Here is a 19496-nt window from a genome sequence, read left to right as displayed (position 1 = left end):
TCCGGGAATCGAACTCGGGCAACATTGGTGGGAGGCGAGTGCTCTCACCAATGCGCCATCCCAGCTCCCCCAAATCGATGATCAGGTTTTTTCAAAATCTTCCGATCCAACAGCCTGAGGCCGTTCTCTATGTTCTAAAGGATAACGTAAACCTGTCCGCCGGACAAGTGCAGGAATCCCTCCCTCCACACAAGGAGCAACAGGGGCGGTCAACAGGGCTATGTTCAAAAGCTAAACATTCTTTCGCGACAGCTTTTTGAGCTTTGAGAAACTACCAGGGACTCAGTTAAAAATAAACTTTTATTAAATTTCAAACGCAACTGACCGATTGATGTTTTTTACGTGAATTGAAATAACAGTCCGTTTTATGACCCATTTGAGAATTCGTCCTGAGAACGATTGTGACGTGACAAAACATACGACTACAATACGTGAACTTCAAGGCGTTTAAGGCCGCTGAAATAATTGCCTTATAAATTTATGACAACTCTGGAGTTTAAACAACATTGGATAATTTCCACGTCACATAACATCAACTTTTGTTGTTGAAAACAGTTTTGACATACAGTACTATATACCCTCCCTCCCCCCAAGTCTCATAGTTGTAGCTTTACTGTTCGTGAAGTTACATGGGAGCGGGTTGTTGGCTCATGAACTCAAAAAATGCCAAGCAAAATTGAGTTAATTATGGCATCCACTTGTTGCTTGCTGTTTCTTTTCACTCATAATTATACACTCTCTGAGAGACTGCAAGAGCAAAATCCCACTTTACTCCATCACCTCATTAAGTTCGTCCTCAAACACAAATGACTTCCTGGTTGTGTCTAGCAGTAATGTTGTGACATCTGCACAAAATCCACAGGATACTTGAAGAAGGTGAGCAAGCTTCTGTGACAGAAATTTTCGGTCTTCCTCTTTCTGCATTAAGTTAGAAACAGAACAGATCAACTGTAATCTGGGAGCTGATAATCATATTTATAGACTATTAAAGTCTAGGTATGTGCAGATGATCTTTCAAGTGAACTTATTATCAAGGTCATTTTTCATACAACCTTCTGCAAATTAGATGTTCAAAATTTAGACATTTTAATACTGCATCCTCATCTGTAGAGTGAGGACAAGAATGTATGTAATGTTGAGTGAATTTTACATCCCGTTGTTTTTTTTTATCTATAACAAAACACAGTGGAGCAGCATGAGTTTGTTTTTAATCTAGAAAGTTACTCACCTCCAGGTCAGCACAGATTAAAGGTGAATCATAACTGTCTGCAAGACTTGTAACTTCCTGGATATTGACAGCATGCATGGCTTCATTCTTGGCTGAAATGTCAATTTTTCATGGGACAGATCATTACTTGTATAATCATGTACATGAAAGATGTGTTAATAATTATAATAATAATAATAATAATAATAATTATAATAATAATAATAATACTGATGATGACATCTGGTGATGACGATGATGATAATAATAATCACAATAATAATAATAATCATAATAATATTAATAATAATTAATAACTTACATTGCACCTTTTAAAGGCCCATTTCAACCCTTGATACAACGCAGTCATTTGTTTTTGTTTTGAAATTGTGCTATTGCTAATAGCGTACCCTGATTTGTCAACTATTTTTATTGAGCAAAACACAGCTTATGTCAAGTCGTGGGAAATTCAAGGTGCTGAGCTAAATAATCTCAGGAGCTAAATGATCTCAGAAATTATAAGTCAGATTTATTTAATATTGAAATAGTGATCATGAACATTTGTCATTAGGGTATGATAAATGTCAATACAGGTGTGCATTTACTCATATCAGTCACCCCTGGACATTAAGGAAACTTAATTCACAAAATTTAATATACATCAGCACAAAAGAAAATAAACTTATTTTGTTTGCTCTTTTACTTTTTCTTGTTTTCTAGTTTTTAACTTTCTGTTTCCTAAGGGACCGTTCATTTTTTATGAGCATGGGGGGGCTGGTGGGATTTGGTTATTTACCACTACAAAACTGTATGACCCCCCCCCTAGCATGCAATTTTTTTCCACATGGCCCCCCCCCAGCAGAAACTATTTTTTTCTGATGACCCCCCCCCCCCTTCCGCCCAACCAGAAACAAATCATACTCCTAACTTTAACAAAACGCTTATGTACTGTTTATATCAAAGATAAACGTAATTGTTACTGTGATTTCTTTACGGTACTATTAAAAAGTTCCCGTTCTCTGCTTAGGTAAAGATTTCTCTTGTTTAAAAAAACGTTTTATAGATAGCAACACGTTTACGACAACGGCAAACCCTAAATTTCCATTTAGATTCTCAAATGAACTATAAAAATTAATCAAGCAAATGGTTAACGTGAAATAACTCCCCTTCGAGTAGAAACAATTAATACACGTACAGATCTGACTAACAAAATACGGATCGAAGCATACCAATCAACGATTACGAGTCATATTAAACAAAAAAACAGCGGACACACAGATATCAGGCACGTAGGTAAGGGTTAGATAGGGGTGTTCATTGAGCCCCAAATCTTGCTGAGCACTGGAGGCACTCTTACTAGGGGGGTCCGGGGGCATGCTCCCCCGGAAATTTTTGAAAATCTAGGTTCCCAGAAACCTCATTTCCTGCATTTTTAGACCCATTTTAGGCGAATCACAAATTTGTTTTACAGCAGCTTTTTAAGCTATATAGATCATTTCTGCAGCATAATTGTTTCAACTTAAACAAGAAAGTTCAATGTACATTCCGCACCCTGTCAAGTTCTGATAGCTATTTGATCTGCTGATAGTCATACACCAAGCTGGTAAACTGCATCATTCTCGGGTGTAGGCCTTCGAACAAATTGACTATCTCGTCAAGATTGACAGGCATATCATATTTGATATGCATTAGAACCAGGGCGGACATTCTACTCTCTCGCATGGTACACCTCATGTAGTTGTTCAACCTCCTCATTGTGCTTTTTCTTCCGCCAGTATTGATCTTCAAAGGGGGTTCGTTCAAACCTCTCGAACCCCCCTCCTACGCGCCTGGATATTAAAGTACTGCTATTAAAAATGACAGTTACAAGCTTTTCTGAAGATGGCCTCTGCTCAGATTTACCGTAAACTGAAGTCACCAACAACAGTTCTATTATTAAAAACTAATCTGGATGTTCACACTAGGCATACTACTGAGTCTACTGATACTCCTGGGTTCAAATAATTTACTAATCAACAGTCTTTATGAAAGTGAGTACTATTAAACAGAACATTAAACAATCTATAATTGATATAGTTCTGAGTACAACCACTTAATAGAAAACTACTCCCCCACGGATGATTCAATAGTGAGACTGTTACGTTTTTATATTGATTTGAACTTGTACAAACATAGGTGTCTACTTCAGTTTATATTCATTATTGCTTTTCCGACAGATATGCTTCATTTCCTCAGTTGTTGTTAATATGAAATGCAGATTTCGACCTCAGTATGTAAAACAAATTAAAAGTGGTTAGGAAATTGAAATAATATTCAATTTCTTCATCTGTTTCTGTGTTGAGCCACTTTCAATTTCCCCTACTAACCAATTATTGCTGGTGACCCCCCCCCCCCTCTTTCACTCAATTTTTTTTGGTAGCCCCCCCCTTTAGTGCCATTTTTTTTCTCGTGGCCCCCCCCCCCCCCCAAATCCCACCAGCCCCCCCATGCTCATAAAAAATGAACGGTCCCTAACCACTAAAGGGTGGAGCAGAGGATCTTGTGAGAGAAGTTGGAGTAGGGGGATTGGGGGTGGAGGTAGACAAATTTACAAATCTGACTTTGGAAGAGGGGAAGGGTCTTTTATTAGCTCATGAAAATAAAACACCCATGGATGTACCAGTGAAAACATACCTTGTGTCAATACAAAACAACAGTGGCCCAAGAAGTAGTCCATGTCCATATGTTTTACTGAAGACTTGATTTCTTCAAAGCTTATGGAAAAGGAAAAATCAGCATGAAAACCTGGATCTTAAGGACGGTGCCTACTAAAAGCGAAGTATTTTTGCGCAGTTTATCACTATGCGGGAAAAGCAGATCTTAGTAGCCGCTATTGAAATCCTAAAAGAAAATTGGGGGTAGCCACGCATTTTTTAGAGATAACTAAGCAACAAAATATTCCAAAAAGCAGCAAAATACAAAGCAATGTATGGCGCTTTTTTCCAAATTGAAGCTTTATTATCTCTGAAAAATGCATGGTTACCCCCAATTTTCTTTTTGGATACCAAAATCACTTGCTAAGGTCTGCTTTCTCCACATAGTTTTAAAGCGCGCAAAAATATCCCTGTATTAGTAGGCACCACCCATAGGAAACCCAAGTATTTCGAGATGCGCAGAACGTATGCGCAGTGACAATAGTAGGCACCGTCCTTAACAAAGTTATTGCTACTAGTACTTACATGACACTCTTGTGCAACCACTCTATGAATATTGTGATATTGTATGGTCAAACACAGATAAGACATGCCTTGATAGACTACTGAGATTGCAGAAGAGGGGAGCTAGGATAATACTCAGAAAACAGATCAGAGAAGAAAGCTCAGAACAACTGTTTAGAGATCTAGGCTAGATTTCTCTAATTGTCCGCTGGAATTTTCTTACATGCCTAACAGCATTTAGATGCCTTAAAGGTTTCTGGCCCCCTTTTTTAAGGAATTTATTTTCTTTCAATTCAGATGTACACAATTATAGCACCCGTAGTAGATCTAATACCCACATGCCTAAAATATCATCTAAATCTGGTTTTAGGTCATTCTCTTATTCAGCTGCCAAACTTTTTAATAGTCTTAGTCCAGCAATCAAGACCTCAAATAACATTCGTGCCACCACCAATCATTGGTTGGAGTCAAGATATTAATGTAAACTGAATTTGAAACCTTTTTTTCATTATGAATTTATAAATTTTAGTTGATTCATTGTAACTGTATGTATAACATAGTACCGGTAGTTTCTAATATTATAACGTAGTAATTTTTGATGTTCTACACAGCTTCAATGTAAATAAGTGTTAACTTTTTGAATTCAGTGCTTCATAAAGTTATATTATTCAGCTAACTAAGCATCTCCTGGTCAGTGCATTTTGTTAATCAAGCATGCATGTTTAACATGGTCTGATGCAAGAACATACATGTATCAAGTACTTTTGTTTTGCCTCCTGATGAGCTGTATATGTATAGCTAGCACTTGAGTAATATTGGGCATATATCATACGCATACAATGAGTTCAAATGTGATGTTGTCCTTGTGCACCCAATAATTGAACCCCACAATGTGAATTCTACCCTATAAACAGTATACAGCTTATTAATGGGCTTATCCCTCCCCTTCAACTGACTTTTTAAATAGAAAGACCCTCACAGTTATAATTTTAACCTTTGTACGTTTTGTCAAACCTCTCGAGAGACGCTAGAACATTTCTTTTACCTATGCTCTTTCTCAACAGATTGGACTAAATTTGAAAACTTTTGGTTAACAGTAACCTAGGAGCAAATAAAACTGGAATATATTAATATTTTATTTTAGGAGTATTAGATGAGAGATCTGACCTGCTCAACTACCTTATAATTTTAGGTAAAATTTATTTGTGGAATTGCAGCAAAAATAACCAAATCCCTCTCTTTTTGCCTTTCGAAGATGTAGTCAAGAGAAAGTATGAAATTGAAAAGCTTATAGCCTCTCAAAGCAATTTAAGTTTAAAACATTTTCAGGCAAAATGGAACCCTGTTTTAAAAATCAATCCTAATTATTTTGTAAATGAGTAAGTGCTGCCTGTTCTTTTGTTCTTTTTATTTTTTTTCCTATTTTAATAATAAATTAAAAATTATGTACTAAATTATGTAACCTGAAAAACTCCAGGCTTAACGGGATTCAAACCCATGACCTCTGTGATGCCAGTGTAGTGCTCTTCCTCTACCAACTGAGCTATGGAGCCAACTGAGAGCTGGTCATATTGTAAAGTTTGTATGAATATACACATGAAGGATGAATAAATGAATATCAGTATTTACTGACTTTTTATTGTAAAAATCATTGGGCATTGTTTTACGAATAATGCCCTTAAAGAACTGTTGCTGTTGTTGTCATCATCATCATCATCATCATCATCATCATCATTATTATTATTATTATAAGGACAATTGTGTGGCCTGTGTTAACTTGCCTATCTTACATAAATACCTTATAAGAATTGTGGGGAGGGAAGTTGACACAGTAAACTTGCAGTATTACCTTAGGTTATTAGTCAGGTCAACAAACAGCACAATGAAATCGATTCTTGGTCTCGTGTTTTCAGTGTCCTCTGGTAATGGCAGACTTGTGCTTACACGGCTGTTGATAAGTTTTCAAAGAAAGAGACGGGTTAATTTTTATTTAGAGACGTCTACATCAACATCTATAACTTGCAAGGATCCTAGTCAGGACGGTTCGCAAGTATGGTAAAAACATTTTAAAAAGGGGAAGAATTGCGTTAATTGTTTTGTTTTTATAAACTGTACTACCTAAAAGAAGGATTAAACAGACAAGTGACCTACATCTGCAGTGAGAAATTGGTATGAACACTAAGCATAGACTTCGCAACTCTGTGTTTTCCAATTCCATTTGCTCCAACAAACTGAAAAATGAAATCGAAAGCATACATTTTATCTGATTTTATAAGCTTAGCTATAGCTCACTTTAGCTTCTTATTCGGGTAAATCCGTGTTTAGAAAAGAAAACAACCAAAATTTGTTCTCTTATTTATTGAACTTCTTGACTTACCAAAACAGTTGCCTGATGCTTGTCTGGAAGCTTTGTAAACCGAGAAATAATATTTGCGGTTTTAGGCAGATTGTCCGCCATTTTTAATTTGAGTTTCGCGCGCGATTCGCTGGGGAGATGGGGAGATTGGGAACAAGGCATCAGCTGCGCCAGCGGTACTAACTGAAGGTAAGCCAGTGGTAATTCAAGATGGCGGCCAAGAAGAAGAAACTCAAGAAAGAAAAGAAAGTCCTTGTATTCGATGAAAATTCTCGCAGGTTTGTTTGTTTTCATTGCTTTTGCCAAGTTCCTGCTTTATTTATCCTTAAATTATCAAAAAGTTTTGGATTACGAAATATGCAAGCTACAAAAGGATCGAAATGAGCCATGAAACTCAGCTGTTCTGATGCCACTTCTGCATGCACGTGTTTGATCTCAGCTTTAAATAAACTCTAGAGAGGTTACAGGGTCTTGTTAGCTTTATTCCATCTTAGTTGAATTTTTGTGTAAGAATAATTTAAGGACCGTTAAATTCCTGCACGATTTATAGATTAAACTAAAATGTGTTATTAAAGTCGTGCATTTCAAAGACAATCTTACATGCTCATTTTCTGTTCATAATTGTTTTATATGTATTTCATTATAGGGAGTATCTTCTTGGTTTTCGAAAGAGGAAAAATGAAAGGAGAAAAAAGGCCCAAGACGATTTAATAAAGAAAGAAAAGGAAAGAAGAAAGGAGTTGAAACAAGAGGTTTGTTATAACTACCTTAGTACATAATAATGTGAAATAACAACAAAAATGATAGATGTATGTTTCAGTCAGTTACACAGGCATACTCAGAAAAAGAAATTTTTTTTTCGCAATACATCAGTACTAGCCAATACACTACAGATGCATTAGCCAACTTCATTGACACATTTTCCATTCACTTCCATTATTTTATTTTGTACCAACATCTTAGCTTATGATGTACCAACAACATTAACTGCTTCACTCATCCCCCAACTACTCCCCCACTCCACCCCCCCCCCCCCCCCAAAAAAAAATAATAATAATAATGATCGCTTTAAATTCATTTAATGATTGTGTTTGATTTTTCTCTTTGGTAGAAAAAGCGGGGTATGGTGGAACAGATGGAGAAACAGAGGAAAGAATTAGGTAAAAATCAAAATACAACACTTATGGGTTCAATCCTACTCAAGCCTGAATTTGTTCTCAGGCTTTCATTTCACAGCTGGTTAAGTTGCTTATACAACGGCAATGTTCTCTCATTTCTTAATTCTTTCATCTGCAGTTCAAATGTATATATTTCACTTCCACGCTTATATTGACCACAGCAACCTGATGGTGTGTTGTTGTCATACACATGTTTGTAACCCATCAGCTCTACAGAGTAAAGTGGCAAAACTGCTTTTGGATTAAAATTAGTTAACTATCTTCCAAGTTTCCATAAGGTATAGTTTTAGCAGGGGGTAGATCATAAGATTATGAGTCATCCTCAGTCAGCCCTGTAATTGGGAGATGCACATGACAAGGGTGTGCAACACTGTTGGGGCACTTTCTTCCTCTCCATCATCACCCATGCTTAAGATATAAGAACAAGAGAGAGACAACTGGGGCTGAGTTAGAGTGGAAATGACCTTCGCCTGGAATGAAAAAAATGCAGAAAACAATTAATGTGCCCAAGATAATAGCCCACTGTGGACACTTAACTGGAGTAGGTCAAATCAGTAAGTAAGTAAGTAAAACCTTTATTTTGACACGATGAGTATTTAAGCTATGCAGCTTGTGGGGTCGTGTAAATAATATAAAAGATACATAAACAATAACTGTAATAAAATTGTAAAGTAAAATAAGACTTATGACTTCTTAAATGTATAAACATAACATTGAAATTTACTATTTACAATAAACAAGTATTTGATAATTGATGGTATTTATAACTGCTAAAATCATAGACCTAAAAACTCCTTTTAAGGGGGATCTATCTTCTACAGAATAAATTAGAAAAGTCCATGTCTCTGACCAAAGTAAGTTTGTTAATCATCCTGGAGAAACGTTTCACACTATTCGCCATACGACATTCAATTGGCAAATGATTCCACAAAACTGGACCTCTGTAAGATATAGAATGCTTTTTGATATTCGATTTGAAAGGTGGTATTTCCAGCTTAAGACTGTTCCATAGATTATAAGAGGATTGCGATTTCACAATATGTGTTGTCATGCAGGATGGTAAAACATTGTGGTACATCTTATAAGTTAGTTTCAGGATAGATTGCTTATAGAAAGTTCTTAGAGTGTCCCATTTAGCCCTGGTGAGGACTTCCACTGATGGTAGATCCTGAGCAAAATTGAAAATGACTCTTGCTGCCCTGCAGTGTAGTCTTTCAAGTGAATCAAGTTCATCTTGCCGATTAGTACCTCCCTATACGGATATACCGTACGTTACTGCAGGAATTATAACTTTAAAGTACAGGTTTAAGAGATCCTGTTTGGGTAAGAATCTGCTCTTCTTTAGAAGGCTTAGTTTATTAGCAAAACTCTTCTTCAATTCCTTAATATGTTTGGACCAGCTAAGCTTGTGGTCGATTATTACGCCCAAAAGCCGACTGTGTGTTACCCATTCTAAGTTGTTACCTCCAAGGTATATGGGTGGTAGAGGGCCAGTGAACGATCCTCTGTAGATTAGCATACATTCTGATTTCTTTGGGTGTGGTGTCAGCCTGTTCTTCACGCACCAGGCATAGAGCTCTTCTAGGGATTGATTTAACGCAGCAGACACTTCATCTATAGTTTTCCCGATACAGTATACAGTGGTATCGTCAGCATACATATACACAGACCCTGAGTGGATAGATGCTACAAGATTGCTTGTGTACAAAGTAAATAGAGTCGGCCCCAGGACACTCCCTTGTGGGACACCAGAAGACATTGAGCATAGGCTGGATCTTTGTCCATTTAAGACCGTGTACTGTAGCCTGGATGTGAGGTAACTCGTCAGCCAGTTTAATAAGCAACCGCGCATTCCAAATTGGCATCGAAGCTTGTTAAGCAAGATGTTGTGATCAACGCAATCGAAGGCTTTCTTGAAATCAATGAAGGCCACGCCCACCACATAACCAGAGTCTATTGAATGTCTCCAGGTTTCCGTTAAATGAACAAGGAGGAGCTCAGTGGAGTAGCCCTTGCGATATGCCCATTGATTATCTGTTACCAGGCGATTAGAGTTAAGCACGTGGTCAACAATCACGTCATTAACACACGACTCCGAGAACTTGCTTGGCACACTGAGGATGGAGAGAGGACGATAATTTCCTCTGTCCGTTGCGTCATCTTTTTTGTGTATTGTCGTTAGTTTTGCTGTTTTCCTCTGTAGGGGGACAACGCCTGTCTTAAAGCTTGACGTAATTAGAGATGTCAGCGGGGGTGCCACCGTTTCTCCCAGTAGCCTGAGTAGCCTTGGGGCGACTTCATCGGGGCCGGTTGCTTTGTTTGTTTTCAAGTTCAGTATTTTACTTTTGACAATACCATACATGTAACTTAAGAATTTATAACCCACAAGTATTCTTTGGCACTCTAGAGGCTCTTGAATCAGATGATGAAGATGAAGATCAACAAGAGGATCCATCAGTGCACACAACTTATGATCATCCTGAGCATGTTGTCACGGTTACCACCATCAATGATGTCAACTTGGACAGTGGACAATTTCCATGTATTGGACCAAACAGGGTGAGCAACAGATATTTTACAGTAAAAGGTCACATTTCTTTATAAAAAGGCTCTGTTGACTAATCATTCCAGGATGGAGTAATCAAAAACTAGATTACACACCCCTGTAGTACATCATGCATATGATAGATGGTGTTTCTAGTGCATCTGTCTGTGTTGTAGGATGTAGTGCATTCAGCGTATCACAAGTAAATATTTGGACTACAAAGAAAACATTCTGAGTTCCCTTGGAAAGAAAGTTGAACCCATGACCCTCAATGTATTGTTGGGACGTCCAGAAAGCCAAGATGAGCGAGACTCCTGGGGAACTACAAGTGACGTTCTTTCTTGTTGATATTTCATTCCCCCCCCCCCCCCCAACAAACTTATATAATTTTCTTATATTAAATTTTGTTCTATTTATATCTGCTCTTTTTCCAGGGTTTGATGGAAACAGGACCTTCAAAAGTACACGCAACTACTGACCCTTCACTTCCTGGAAAACAGAATAATGCAACAATGAAAGGGACTGAAAAGTAAGCTATGACATAAATGTCAGTTGCTCCAAGAAAATAATATTTCATTTCCTGAAAATTAAAATATTACTTCAACTGGATAATCATTCTCAGAGTTCACCAGCTCCTTACTTTTACATTTGCAGAGCAACGTCAAAAGGACAAAGATTTCACAAGAAAGTTAGAAAGAGACGTAAGAGAAGTGAGCATGAACAAGGGGGACGACCTGGGAAAAATAAAAAGAGAAAACATCCTGGATCCCATGGTAAATCCAAGCACTTCAAGAGTTGACAAAAGAAAAGCAGAGTCCAGTTCTTGCAGTAATGTCAACTGACATCAAGACGAATATCAGGGAGAATAAAAAAAAGCCATTCTTGCCAACAAAATTCCATAGTCACTCATCAATAGAATCACCATTGTGATTGTCCATTGTCATAATCATTACCAGATGTCATTATCATGATCATGATTGTCATCATCATCATCATCATCATGACTGGCATCGTCACTGTGATCAACAGTCGTTGCCGTTAACAACATTGTCGTCATCACCATTATTGTCATCATGTCATCAACACTTCCAAATTCCACAATTTCTACCAGTGTGTTATTTTTGTAGCAGAGGATTGGAACTTTGAACTTGGAACTGGACTTTTCCATTTCCTCCCCAAACCAAGATCACCAGTAACTGTAATGTCCTCACAATGAATCACTGTAGTGACAAACTCTGAAAGCCATATCACAACTGAACCAACTGATGTGTGCTACTGGTATTGGACATATACATGACTGAGTGCCTCATCTCACTGCTATAAAAAGTGCATAAAAAGAAACAAAATGTTGCACAGACATGGGCATAGGTTCGCAGACAAAGAATTTCTTGAAGCCAGTGTTCTTTCCTTTTTTTCAAGCAGGTTTTCATACAGGGACAAGTCCATTTAATAGAGATATGGGCAAATTTTTTATCCAACCCTAGTTTTTACTCTACTTTACTAAATACATGTCTCTGAAATTGCTTCCCTCATCTCATGGATAACCTTTTAAGCTACAATATTTCAACATACTGTATTCGCTCAAAAAGGCACCAACCTTGAATAAGCAACACAGCCTCTCAACAACATGGTGCTTATTCAGAACAATAATTATTTAGTTCTAGAGTGGAGACACTCGTAAGTGATAGAGACCTTTTAACCTTTTTTTATATTGCTGTTATAGAACAAAAAAAGAAAGATAATTTGCATAATCATGTTTGATTTGCAAACAGTTGTTTTATTGACAAACGAGAAGTTTTAGTTAATAAATAAGCACCACCCCCAAATGAGTGCTGCATTAAAGAGTCGAAAAATTGAGTAAGCACCACAGCACTCTTTTGAATATAATTTAATATACAGTATTCTCCTTGTCTTCATATATTTTACGAACAGGCAAAACGGTGGTACAGGGCTTGATAGGAGACAAATTTGTTGCTAGAAAACAGAAATGTCTGGGGAAGAGAAAGATGAGGTACGCAGGATCCTCTAAAACTGCAGCTTCCCCATGTATGATGGCAAAAGAGACTGATATGACAGGAAAACTGTTATTATACATGTATTTATTTTGTGATTTATTAGAAGCTATTAAACTGTAACTCTCATACATGCAATGGTCAAACTTAATTTTTTCTTTTATGGAAACAACTCCAGTAGAAAATTAAAGCTTTCAAGAAATAAAAAACTTTTATTAATAAAACAGTACAATCTTTCAATTTGCTTACTTTCATGAATCCGGCCCATTTTCCCCCTTGGGGTCAAGGAAATAAGTCAAGTAAGTCAAGTTACTTTCACGAATATTTTGACTTCACAGAAACTCTGCTAAAATGAACCTTCCCAATATATACTAAAAGGGTATTATAATAATAACAAAACAATAACTTTTATCTCTCTAAAAATCTTCAGTAAAGTTGTAACAATATTAACATCCTAAGTTATCACATAATTATTATTGTACAAAAATTGACTACTGATTTGCCATTCATTAACATTTTGACGTCAAGAAATCTGGTCATCTTTGCAATTGCTTCACTTTGTCCTGCATAATAAACATGTGTATGAAACAAGAATAAGCTACTGAGAATAAAAACACAAATTTTGTTAATCAACCTTTGAGGTGCAAACTATTGTCTGAAAATTTGTCTTGAAAACACTTACTACATGTGTGAGTGTCTTACGATCACAACACACCAACACCACAGACAACTGGCCAAAAACTGGGACTAAGCTTTAACCTGTTCTTTGTGAAACTTTGTTGCATAAACATGAGTTTTCTATCTTATTTGGGGACTGCCAACATGTGTCTGGCACCTTTAGTTTCCTGTGAAAGGAGGGCTTTACACCGAGACAAAAGTGCTATTACAGTACTGAGGATCATTCCTTTCTGAGTGCACATGACTTCTTATGTTGCTTCCAGTCTTTTTTCTGGCATTCTCTTGAGCAATAATAAGCCTGACGGCACTGTCCACAGACCATCATCTTCTTCTCTCTTCCTTTGCAAGTTTCACATGTTGCTGACTTGGGTATGATTACTTTAGAGCTCTGAAGCTGCTTCTGCATACGATATGGAAGATCCTCAAGCTGCCCTAATGCTGACAAAAATTCAGACAGTCGTGATGGCTGCATTAGCGACAGTGGTCTGCGACCCAAGCCTGGACCTTCTGCTGGTTCCTGAGGCTCCTCTCCTCTCAGCTTGCAGTTGTAATAAGCAAAAAGCTTCCTTTTCTTAGGAAATTCTTGCATACTCTCCAGGTACGTTTTCGATGGTTTGTAGTTGAGATCTGTGAGGAAATCAAGCACGCCTGTCCATGTGACATTTGGAGGGTGGGGACTGTCACCACCGAGGCACCGCTGGCACAGGTTACCCAGGCCTGTGACACACTCATAGCATGAGCTCTGGAACACAGCAAGTAGAATGCTGTCCAGGACTCCCTGGTCTTTCTTGCGATGAGCTGGGAGACAATCAAATGCAGTTTTTAAGGCTGTGAGTGCACCTTGTTCAGCTGCCATTTGCAGAGGAGTGTAGTGCAGACCACACTTGTCTGCGGGATCAGCACCTGAAAAGCAACACAATGTTCCTGCTATCAAAAAATGCCCTTCAATCGTACTGTAGGAGTGTCAAAGTGAACATTTTATTATATAAACATTTTCAAATTTTTCAGCAGCAAAAAATATCTAAGGTAGCCTGTCCCATGAGCCACAGTTGATGCACATGACGGGCGCTTAATCCGGATTCTTTAGGAAGAAGCAGTTTGGAGTAACTCCCCCTGGCTGGGATGCTAGTCCATCACAGGGTTATCCACAGTAAAACTAATCTAAGGAATAACATGAAGGCTGAGGCTAGACCTTGAATCTCACAACCAGCATACAAACCACCACACCACTGCTCATCCACAAAATAGGCAACACTTACTTCTCCTCCAAACTGTCATTTCACTCTACATGTAGTTTGCAGCCAGTGATCTTTCAACTCCTGTCCCTCCACAATTCAATAGTGTACCAAGGGTAATCATTGTAAAATGATATAGTTACTATTTGACAAACAAATTCACTGAAAACTGAAGACAATCTTTCTCAGACTGTCAAAATGTCAGTCAAAAACCCATACACCTTTGCATGGCCTGATAATCACAAACCACTAAAAAATTTCATGCTAGACAAATAATCGTACGTCCTGCTTGCTCTCATGCGAGAACGGAGGGTTTGTGATCAGACACATACCTGCATTGCAAAGAATCTTTATGATCTTTGGTTTGAAACTGTAATAGCATGCCATATGCAATGGCTGTGGAATGCCACACTCTTTTGAGCTTGTCTTCACCCTGGCACCAGCATTGATCAAGATCTTCAAGTGCTGCGGCATTTCACCACAGACAGCAGCATGCACTAAGGTCTTTCCAGATCTGTCAACCTTTGCATCCGCGAATACACCTTTGCTGACAAATTCTTCAAACTCACTAACTGTCCCTTTGATACCAATCATCTTGCAGCTTTCCTTCTCTTGACCCAACATCAATGAGCACATGAACGTACGAGCATTGCGTGCAGCCCATTCCAGTGCGCCAGGGGTGTTGCGCCAGAGTTCGGCATTTGACAGACAGTATGTGCCAGTATTAGACAGTGACTTCCAGTTCCCCATGTGAAACGGTACGGGGCAGTTTGGCAGCTTACGTTCACCAGTTAGAAAACTCAGTGTCTCCGGAGATGCCTGGAAAGCTCTTAAAACTGTGCCTTCAAAGCTATGAAACAGATTCTGCGAGTTTGGATCACATTCATTAGGCACCTTTTCATAGTAATCCTCGGCATACCCTCTGTGTTGCTTGTAACGGTAGTCAAGCAGTGCTTTAGTCCAAAACCATGCACCGGAAGAGGACGAGAGACGGAAAGCTTCAAAGTTGGATTTTTTCATGGCAAACTTGAAAGCTCCCTTGTCATCGCCAAGCTTCATGTAAACTTCCAAGACATGGTATCTCCAGTTGGCAAATGATGACCAGCTGTGAAAACAGACAATGAAAAAGTGATGCCTGTTACACTACATCCGCCATCTATTTTAAGTGTTTCCTAATATGCATACAGTCAATGCACCTACAGTAATTGGTGCAAGCGGTTGTGGTTCCCTGCCAAGTCTGGCAGTGCCAATAAAATAAAACATACACAACATCATCAAAGGTAAAAACTAGCTATCAAAGAATTCTGGCAAGCAGTTTAGTTAATCATATGTGAAAACTTACTGCTAACTATTAACACTCCACTTAGAGAGTGTTTTTTATGTTGTTCCATAAAATCCCAACACCTCTCCCATGGAAGGGTTTTTAATTTCGAGTCCCCACCCTTCTGGAAATTCCAGTTTAGCTTTGTACTTTCCCTTAAATGTTTTGGGCCTTGGAGACCCCCCCCCCCCCCCCCCCTTGAAATTTCCAATGACTTTCCATGGGACAGGTACAGCACTGTATGGGTATTCTCTGGACACACACGTGATTATTTGCGGGCCCTTTTAAAGACCTAAGGCTAGCTTCATAAAGACTTCCTAAGTTAAGATGCATCTTAAGTATTGTTTCTTGACAATAGCCTATTGTTATTCCAACAATAGTCTGTTGTTCAGAAACTACATACATGCAGGATATATCTTAACTTAAAGGGAACCTCCACTTTGACAACAAATGGACGGAAAATTGTTTGAAATAGTGTGTAAAGTCAAAATTTTAGTTTAAAAAGTAGAAGTGACATTCAAGAATGCTAAAAATTAAATAAAATTATGATTGTAGCCTATTTTGGCTTTTAAATTTCCTGGGCGCCGCCATTTTGGATTTGATGACGTCTTACGGTTGCCGCTATTGTTAATAAGTAGAAGTTCTTTTGTGTGAAACAATAGAGCATCCGTATGACGTCATGAAATCCAAGATGGCTGCGCCCAGGAAATTTAAAAGCAAAAATAGGTGACAATCACATCTAATTTTAAGCACACTTGAATGTTATTTCTACTTCTTAAACTAAAATTTAGAATATAGACACTATTTCCAACAATTTACGATCCATTTGTTTTCGGAGTGGAGATTCCTTTTAAGAAGAATTTGTGAATCTGGCCCCAGTATTGCTGTTGTTGTTTTTTCGTCCTCGTACTCAGATTTGAGTGTTATGGCCTGGATTTCAGTAGTAAAGCATTGATACATTACTGGTTTGGCTTCTGTTTTTGAGTAACTCAAGACATATACTTTACCTTGGCAACCCATAAAAAGTATTCTTGACAATAAAAGTGTAGGAGATACTGAAACAATAAACACACCACTCAATGCTGACTTTCATACCTGTAAAACTCTGGATCTAACTTCTCCAGTGCAAGATGTTTCTTGAGGGACTCCTCATACCTTCCCATCTTACGCAAGGTGTTAGCCTGACCATGCACAGCTCGAAAATAACTTCGTAGATGATTCTGTGACCAGCATCTTCTCTCAGACAATTCTTGTTCAAATTCATCACTTAAATTTGGAGCCACTTCCACGGCCTTGTTGTAAAAACCTAAACCCAAGTAAAATATTGAAACAGCACTACTGAAGTGAAGCATGTATTTTTAATGAATTTGCTTGCAAGCTCATATTCAACCCCTGAGGTCATCAGAATTAAGGATATGATCACCCAAGGTGAATTTCTTGATACTTAATAACTTCTCCTCAGTACTTTTATAAGAAAAGTATAGGGACAACATAGAATTATTTGTTCTTTGATATTAGGAGTGAAAGGCCTTAGGTGGTTGTGTTACACTGTTCAAGCTTCACAAAACATTGTACAGCTGTACATTGTAAATAGTAACCATCAAGAAATACTACACAAATTTCTAAAGTAGATTGATGGGGTGGTATCTAAGGTAGGCAAAAATTGCAAGCTGTCTTGCATAACAGTGTTGCACCATTTATCCCATCCATGACAATACCTTGCAATGGCTAAAATCATGCAAAAGCAACACAAGTTGCTCAAACAGTTGGAGAGAGTAAACTCATGTTCTTTCCACAACACTCTTTTTTCCAACTTGGCACCCTCAGTTTTTCTCTCCTGGTGGTACCTTAAACCTATGTCAGTCAAACCAAAGCCTTTGCATTTAACTTTGTAAGGCAAGTTGTGCAAAAAGTCCCTTGTGTGACGCCAAGGCTGCTGCCTAACAGAAGCCCGGCAGCACCTAAATTACTAAGTAGGTACCTAATTTTTTTTTGCACCAGCACCTACCACTTCACATGTTGGGCTCCTAACTTCTCAGCTTTTGACCTTGTGGGTTCCTTGAAATTAATTTTTTCTCAGGCAACTGCCTTGGACTGTTTCTCTCTTTTCATGTAATTGCAACCTAGTGTATTGAGCCACTGTGAGGCACATCCCATTAAAAATTGAACAGTGTAATACAACCTTCAACTTAAAAACTCTAAATCCTACACTGGGATAGCCTGCATAACAGGTGCTTATTGAGCCAAGCGGGGAGAGAAATTAAGCGCGACTTGCGAGCGCAGAGTGAGAGACGAGGGGGGCCAGTTATTTTTCTCTCCCCCTTGTCTCACGCTCCGCGCTCACGAGTCGCGCTTCGCGCTTAATGTCTCTCTCTTCCTGCTTGGCTCAATAAGCACCTTTTATGCAGGCTAACACTGGGAGAGATTATCCTGGATATAATTTTTGGATAACAACAGTTTATTCAACAGTAGAAATTTACAAAAATCTTAGGTAATCTTACGACAGGTACTACCTCCATCTTACGCCACTTTATGCCAAAAACCATAATCATACACAGGTACGCCAAAGATCTTCGGCGTAATATACATAAAATGCAGCCTGGTATGTCTGGTATTTGCATGAGGAAAACCTATTATGGTTTGCATTGATCATCACTGGATATTGAAAAATCCGAAATACTAACTTTTCAAAGCTGGCCTTGGATCGTACTCTTAATACCAATAATGGCAAAATATAGTCACTCTTTTGAAATTTATAACTGCTTCAGTGAAATTAGTGTTACTGCCCCACCCCTCCCTACCCAGTAACAAGCTGCTGTACATCTTGGAACGCTTGAGGTTATGTAATCTGGCTATTAAATAAACATACTTAGATTGGTAGCATCGCGTTCAATTAATTTCAATTCAAGAGAGTGGAGTTCACCGTAATACATGTTTTTTTACGGCGCAAAGCATGTTTCGTGTCAAAAGACAACCGAACCCAAGTGAATGCCATCTCCATTTTTAGCTAATATCAGATTACGATTTACGAACGCACTAAAGGTTCAACTGTTAAATTTGGGCTAAAACAAGCGGACTTCATGCTTTTGCTAACACCTAATGGCCTCCCTAAGGTTAACGCTAAAGTCCTCTCAGTCTAACAGAAGAGAAAGCTCAAATATTTAAACAACACCTACCGAGCGCTTCATCGTACGTTTTAGCTTCGAACTGTGCCATCACGTTGAAGGCCTCTGGGCAATACGGTGATATTTTCAGCGCTTTCTTCGCTTCAGCGACAGGATCGTCCTGTACGTAAGCCATACGAGCTATCTTCTCGGCTTTGTAGACAGCTACACTCGAATAAAACTCTTCACTCACACCAAGTTCTGCGGCGACACCGTGGCCGTGAGTGGCTAGTGTTGCTATATGCGACCTAAATTCGGGGTCGTCGTCTAAATTCCCGTCGCCAAATCGTTCAAACTTTAGTGGATACATTGGATTGAAGACTGTCAACATTGTGCCGAATGTTTCGCTCAACATTTCCATTACACTCTCCATCTTGGCCGTCAAAACACGCAACACGCTGTTTCGAAGGAAGATAGCGAAATTTGGCGGGAAATAACCCTCGTCTTGAAAACGAGTCCTGATAGTACGTCACACCCCCCTCCACCACCCCTCCAAGCAAAGCAAAGGGAAAAGATGTTGACGCTCGCAAAGTAACACAAAATAGGAGCTCGTATTTTTTCTGAGGATGGTGAACAAATGAACGCCAACAGTCAATAGAATAA

At 38.5% G+C, this 19496-nt stretch overlaps 3 protein-coding genes across 3 annotated transcripts; 1 reads left to right on the top strand and 2 right to left on the bottom strand.

Moving 5' to 3' along the window:
- Positions 1-371: 371 nt before the first annotated feature.
- LOC146464981 (centromere protein M-like) lies at positions 372-6910 on the bottom strand. Its single transcript, XM_085129111.1, has 6 exons — positions 6782-6910; positions 6556-6635; positions 6254-6352; positions 3881-3960; positions 1229-1320; positions 372-918 (listed from the first exon to the last, which is right to left on the bottom strand). The coding sequence occupies exons 1-6, from the start codon at positions 6860-6862 to the stop codon at positions 769-771; spliced, it is 582 nt and encodes a 193-aa protein (XP_084985237.1). The 5' UTR covers positions 6863-6910; the 3' UTR covers positions 372-768.
- Positions 6897-12220, top strand: LOC146464980 (uncharacterized). Its single transcript, XM_085129112.1, has 6 exons — positions 6897-7038; positions 7407-7512; positions 7872-7920; positions 10346-10497; positions 10918-11012; positions 11138-12220. Exons 1-6 carry the CDS (start codon positions 6971-6973, stop codon positions 11280-11282), a joined length of 615 nt encoding a protein of 204 aa, XP_084985238.1. The 5' UTR covers positions 6897-6970; the 3' UTR covers positions 11283-12220.
- Positions 12221-12565: 345 nt separating this feature from the next.
- On the bottom strand, positions 12566-19321 carry LOC146464979 (uncharacterized). The gene is made up of 4 exons (XM_085129110.1): positions 18906-19321; positions 16825-17035; positions 14741-15513; positions 12566-14076 (listed from the first exon to the last, which is right to left on the bottom strand). The coding sequence occupies exons 1-4, from the start codon at positions 19264-19266 to the stop codon at positions 13394-13396; spliced, it is 2028 nt and encodes a 675-aa protein (XP_084985236.1). The 5' UTR covers positions 19267-19321; the 3' UTR covers positions 12566-13393.
- Positions 19322-19496: the final 175 nt, after the last annotated feature.

Source organism: Pavona decussata, unplaced genomic scaffold (assembly GCF_977016875.1).
Source record: "Pavona decussata unplaced genomic scaffold, jaPavDecu1.1 SCAFFOLD_158, whole genome shotgun sequence".
NCBI classification, from domain to species: domain Eukaryota; kingdom Metazoa; phylum Cnidaria; class Anthozoa; order Scleractinia; family Agariciidae; genus Pavona; species Pavona decussata.
Note: the sequence above shows the minus strand (reverse complement) of the source record. Positions and strands in the feature narration are given on the sequence as shown.

Bases quoted from the DNA above. Each gene is read 5' to 3' on its own strand.
- LOC146464981 (XM_085129111.1), bottom strand. From the start codon at position 6,862: ATGGCGGACAATCTGCCTAAAACCGCAAATATTATTTCTCGGTTTACA. The intron at 6,353-6,555 runs GTAGGTCACTTG...ACTTATCAACAG, and splicing joins ACCAATTTCTCACTGCAGAT to CCGTGTAAGCACAAGTCTGC. The intron at 919-1,228 runs GTGAGTAACTTT...AACTTAATGCAG, and splicing joins TAATCTGTGCTGACCTGGAG to AAAGAGGAAGACCGAAAATT.
- LOC146464980 (XM_085129112.1), top strand. From the start codon at position 6,971: ATGGCGGCCAAGAAGAAGAAACTCAAGAAAGAAAAGAAAGTCCTTGTA. The intron at 7,039-7,406 runs GTTTGTTTGTTT...ATTTCATTATAG, and splicing joins TTCGATGAAAATTCTCGCAG to GGAGTATCTTCTTGGTTTTC. The intron at 11,013-11,137 runs GTAAGCTATGAC...TTACATTTGCAG, and splicing joins ACAATGAAAGGGACTGAAAA to AGCAACGTCAAAAGGACAAA.
- LOC146464979 (XM_085129110.1), bottom strand. From the start codon at position 19,266: ATGGAGAGTGTAATGGAAATGTTGAGCGAAACATTCGGCACAATGTTG. The intron at 17,036-18,905 runs GTAGGTGTTGTT...ACTTGGGTTTAG, and splicing joins AACGTACGATGAAGCGCTCG to GTTTTTACAACAAGGCCGTG. The intron at 14,077-14,740 runs GTATGTGTCTGA...GTTGCTTTTCAG, and splicing joins AAAGATTCTTTGCAATGCAG to GTGCTGATCCCGCAGACAAG.